The following is a 5,053-nucleotide window of genomic DNA, read 5'->3' as shown; positions in this document are numbered from 1 at the left end:
TAGCGGACACGACGCTTACCGATCCACAGACAGGGCAGGAACAGGTCAACGAAGAATACAATAATGGCAACGACAGGCACATTCCACCGGAACCCATGATACCCATTCCAAACTTTCCAGTCCAAGTTGCGCCGCTCCCTGTTGTTTCCGGCGCCGCTCCGGTCTCGGGACCCATTTCGGTCGTTCCACAGCCTATGCCGCCTCATCCAGCCGCACCGGTCGACACGCCTTACTATACAAATGCCACCAGCTTTGTTCCGCAACAGCAGCAGCAAGCCCAACAACAATCCCAGCAACAACCTCCACCAGCGCCCCGCATCAATGATGTTATAGGCACGCCGAACTTCTTCTTCTTACAAGAATCCGAGCTCGATTCACCGGATGTCACGTCGCAAACACCCATCGTATCGCACATTCCTCCCACAGTCAACGCGCCCATTCCTACACAGACCTTTACGAATCAAAACTTCGCAAACACACCCGTAGGCGTTCCTCAACAAGTCATATACCAGCACCAACCACCGCAGGATATGTCGCACATTCCTGGATTCGCGAATCCTAATCCACCGCCACCAATCCCGATGCCGCCTTCGCATCAGCAGCCGAACTTGCAATATAGTCCGCAACATCCGACCGGTTTTCAGCCTCAACAATCACAGCAGCAACAAAATGTGGTACAACAACTGCCACAAGGACAGACCCAAAATTTTAATGAACAAAGATCACCACATCAACAAGAGACTCAAACGTCCACAGAGGTAAGTCCAATTCTTCTCTGGGCATAAAATTGATAAAAAAAAATGATTGATATTGTTATCGACTTTCGATGATTCGTAAACTTTGTATAGGAAAAAATCGAGAATGGCCAAAATGAAACTACTACTACGGACTCATCGTTGGAACAACAGACTGAATCTGTTGATTGGTGTCAGATGACCGAGACCAATGATTGGAGTCAGTCCGATCAACAACAGCAATCTATTCAAGATCCCCAGCAAGTATCGCCACAACAGACATCGCAGCAGACTTGGGGTGATCAACAACGTGGATACAGAGGAAGGGGAAATAGAAGGGGGACCACTAACGGCTATAATAGCAGAGGCAGGAATAATTATCAACAAAATGGACGCGGAGGACAAGGTAAGAGAATAATAAAATATTTATATTTATATTACATAAGATCTTTCTGAAAAAGATTTTTATAATTTCTTTGGATAAATCTCTCTCTTGATATGAAAAGTCGAGATATGGGATAAATTTTATCCATTTCTTTTTCTAGGCACGTATTACCGCAACGATAGCAATTACCAGAACGGATATCAGCAACGTTCTTGGGGTAACAACGACGGAAATAATGGATATTCCACCGGCTTTAAGCGTGGTGGTGGTGGAGGAGCGAGGGGTGCGCGCAATGAGCGCGTTGGTCGTGGACAATATCGAGGACAGAATAGGACCAACCGTGGCGGGTATACACCACGCGGCAAACCTCATCCCGCGCAATAAGCGAGAGAGGAAAACGCTAGCGTAAATACGCAGTGAAACGCACTATAAAAATGATTCTGCGATTACAATTCAACTGTCTATTTACGAAAAAGCTTAAGTCGATGATGCATTTGCAATATGAAGTGAGATTTCAAAGTAGTAGGTATCGCGTGCATGAGTATTAATATGCAAACGTTGATATCGATAAAGATCGATTAAGTGACTGATGTAGTTTCTGTAATGCAATAGCAACTGTATTACATATTTTTTTTTAATCTATTTGCACATATATTAAGTATCTTTGATAAGATAAAACTGATTAGAGTTGTACACAAAAAATATAGTTTTGCATTTAATGTAATAATTTCTTATAAAGTTATGTACAATATGTATTGTACATAACAATGATAACGAAAAAGAAATTTGAAGAATCTTATGTTGGCATTTGCGGAGACTTGCGGCTTAGGATATTTCTTAAATATGACGTTGAAAAAGTAAAACTTTGCATTTGAATTTGGTGTCTGTAATTATGAAGAGAAGATTAATGTTAATAAAAAAAAGACGATACAGAGGTAACACATTGTGATATATAAAAAAAATCAACCAAATTCAGAAGCGTGAACCTACCGTGCAAGTATTATTGTATTATGTGACAGAAGGCAGGTTTCACAGGGCAACAACAGCAGATTAACGAAAAAAGAAAAAAAATTATTAAAAAAAAGAAAAAAAAAGAAAAGAACTCTCAAATATTTCATGTAAAGACTACAGGAACGTATTTAAAAAATAACGTTAAGATGATTATAAGTATATATATATATAGTAGGCGATCTGCACGACCATCTCTTCGTCTTGCGGCGCATCGCTTCCAGAGAGAATTTTTTAAGATACCAGAAAAAAAGAGGACATAGCGAGCAATGCCTTCTCTAAACTGCTAAAAATATTTTTTCGATTTCGTACTTCGTATCTGGCATACGAACTTGAAAAATAAAACAATTAAAAATTTTGTATCGAGATGGTAATTTGAGAAAGTTGTAATGAGTCATGATATATAAAGATCTGGAAAGGACGACATTTTTTCATATAGAGATACATATACATCGTGACACTATACACATTTCGGATTGCTATCGCTCCCTTCCTTCTGTTTTTTTCTGCGTAATTCCAAAATTCCTCGTATAATGCCTTACACCGCCAAGCGAAAGAGATTGCGGTGCGATGTCCTCATTTACAATATAATGCATTATCTAATTTTTTTTGTATTAAAAAAAGAAAAAAAAACGTATAATTATTTTTAAAACGGAGGAAGCGATTAAAGAGAGGAAGAGAGAGAGAAAGAGCGTGCGGAGCTCTTAGCGTATAAGTCGAGTTCAGTGTACAATTATTGCCTAGATTCAAAGAAAGAAAGATGTGTTAAAAGTGCACTGCCGATAAGTCACGCTCCACACCGATGAAAAATATCATATTTTGTTTGTACATTTGTGTTTAATCACCTTCCTATCCTTCCCCGTCACTATTACGTTAAACTATCCTACGAATGCCTATGTATCTTCCAAATAAAGATCTAATTCAACCCTGTTTAACTGAGCTTTATTCTCGGTGATTTGATTTTGATTCTTTATATATATAAATTTAATCGAGTATTTCTTCAACGATCTTATATAATCATTAATATTTTATTAAGTGTTGCTCAATATTATTTATTGTATAAGATTAATGTACATACATCGAGTGTGATGCTTCTTTAATTAATAATATATCATTGCTTGAAAGAGAGAGAGCGCGCTGTTTCAAATATAATCTCATTTACATATTAAAATTTACACGAACTGTCAATGACATACACATACACATATAGATTCCGCATTAACCGATTTCGGGATTACTCGAGCTGTATGGTAGAATCTTTATTTTTTTAAATTTTAGATCAACTTCCCGGTTGTTTATTTCTCTTCCCATCCCCTTGGAATCAGCGTGCTTCCGGATCACGTGACATGTGACATTTGAAGAGAGATAGTCTTACACACACCATTCTTTATTAGAGTTATCCATCTCTTTCTCTAACGCACTTCATAGCTTTTAATTAGATAAGAGATAGCGAAGTATTAACTTGCGAAAGAAATTCAACGCGCGCGAAATATGACAAACAAGGACAACATAGATCCTCCTAACTTAACCTGATTATCATTATTTTTTGTTCACTCCTGAATTACTGAATCACCCTAAATATTTATGTAAATATTGAAAAATAGGATGTCTCTCATTGCCTTTTCCTCTTTTAGTGTAGATCAATCAGAAAGTTTATCTTTTTTGTCAGATATAAGAAGTTTATTTTATCTCTTTTACTTGCAACGATAATTAAATGCCTCCAATATGATCTTTAATGAATGTTTATCTTGTATCAAAATTGCTGTCATTGTTATGAAACTATAAATTGTTATACAATTAAAATAATTGTTTTTAAATAGTCGCAACAGTGCAATTTGTAAGTTAAACTTTTAGTTTTGTTACACTGATTTAATTTAGCTTATATATCTTCTCAAAAATATTATCTAATCAACACAGTTACTGTATCAAGATATAAGATGTTACTACAGAGGCTTTATCGTATTACAAACTATAGAATTTTACAAAGAATTCTATATAAAAATATTTATTCAGCACATCAGGTATGAAACAAAATTCTAACAGAATATCTAACATATCCCATTATTAACATCAAAAAATCATTTTTTCAGAAGGAAGATGTTATACAAACTATCAGGAAGCTATGGATGATGTCGCCATTCATTGCAATGGGAATGTGGGGATTCATAAAGAACAAAGATGTAGCTGAAACACAAATTACAACAAAAGAGGTTCTTCTCGCCAAAGTGGATGCACTCTTTGATCAAGGAGATTATAAAAGTATATACAATCTTTTGTCAAAATATAAGGTAATTAAATTCTGTAAATTATCTTTATAAAGTATAATTACAATTATTATACATTTATTTGTTTTATATAGGATAGTAAGGATATTGACATCTTGTGGCGTTTATGCAGAGCCATTTATAAAATGTCTGAAATGGCCAGCGATGTTGAAGCACGGAAGTTGATTTATGAAGGATATGATTTGATATGTAAAGCTCTCGATATTCAAGAAGATCACTATGCTGTTCATAAATGGATGTCTATATTCCTTAATAGTAAAGGCACTTTAGAAGGCACAAAAGCACATATTAAAGAATTGTATAACATTAAAAAACATTTGCTGGTAGGCTATTTGACAAATTATTTAAGCATGTATAAAACACAAATATTGGTTTATCAGTAAAAAATAATAAAATATTGAATTTTATAAAACAAGATATAGAAAATGTAATTTGGAAATTAGTTGACATTATTATGTTATTCACATTGTAGAGAGCATCAGAATTAAAACCTACTGATGCAACGTCACTTTACATGCTTGGATGCTGGTGTTATGAGATTTCAAGTTTGGCATGGTATCAACGAAAGATAGTATCTGTTATATTTGAAGATCCGCCAACTTCGTCCTTTGAAGAAGCATTGATGTATCATGAGAATGCCG

General features: G+C 35.5%; 2 protein-coding genes across 2 annotated transcripts in view; both read left to right on the top strand.

Moving 5' to 3' along the window:
* LOC115235013 (caprin homolog) overlaps positions 1-3,056 on the top strand; it is a 4,974-nt gene extending 1,918 nt beyond the window's left edge. Inside the window, exons 5-7 of the mRNA XM_029806494.1 lie at positions 1-758; positions 849-1,140; positions 1,280-3,056. Of these exons, the coding sequence (XP_029662354.1) occupies positions 1-758; positions 849-1,140; positions 1,280-1,503 (1,274 nt within the window). The 3' untranslated portion in view covers positions 1,504-3,056. The remainder of the gene's footprint in view (positions 759-848; positions 1,141-1,279) is intronic.
* A 144-nt stretch (positions 3,057-3,200) lies between these two features.
* The window catches only part of LOC115235016 (regulator of microtubule dynamics protein 1-like), a 2,519-nt gene continuing 666 nt past the window's right edge, over positions 3,201-5,053 (top strand). Inside the window, exons 1-5 of the mRNA XM_029806495.1 lie at positions 3,201-3,964; positions 4,045-4,148; positions 4,218-4,415; positions 4,487-4,735; positions 4,885-5,051. Of these exons, the coding sequence (XP_029662355.1) occupies positions 4,065-4,148; positions 4,218-4,415; positions 4,487-4,735; positions 4,885-5,051 (698 nt within the window). The 5' untranslated portion in view covers positions 3,201-3,964; positions 4,045-4,064. The remainder of the gene's footprint in view (positions 3,965-4,044; positions 4,149-4,217; positions 4,416-4,486; positions 4,736-4,884; positions 5,052-5,053) is intronic.

The sequence above is a fragment of the Formica exsecta genome, unplaced genomic scaffold, assembly GCF_003651465.1.
Source record: "Formica exsecta isolate Colony F162 unplaced genomic scaffold, ASM365146v1 scaffold21, whole genome shotgun sequence".
In the NCBI taxonomy this organism is placed as follows: domain Eukaryota; kingdom Metazoa; phylum Arthropoda; class Insecta; order Hymenoptera; family Formicidae; genus Formica; species Formica exsecta.
Note: the sequence above shows the minus strand (reverse complement) of the source record. Positions and strands in the feature narration are given on the sequence as shown.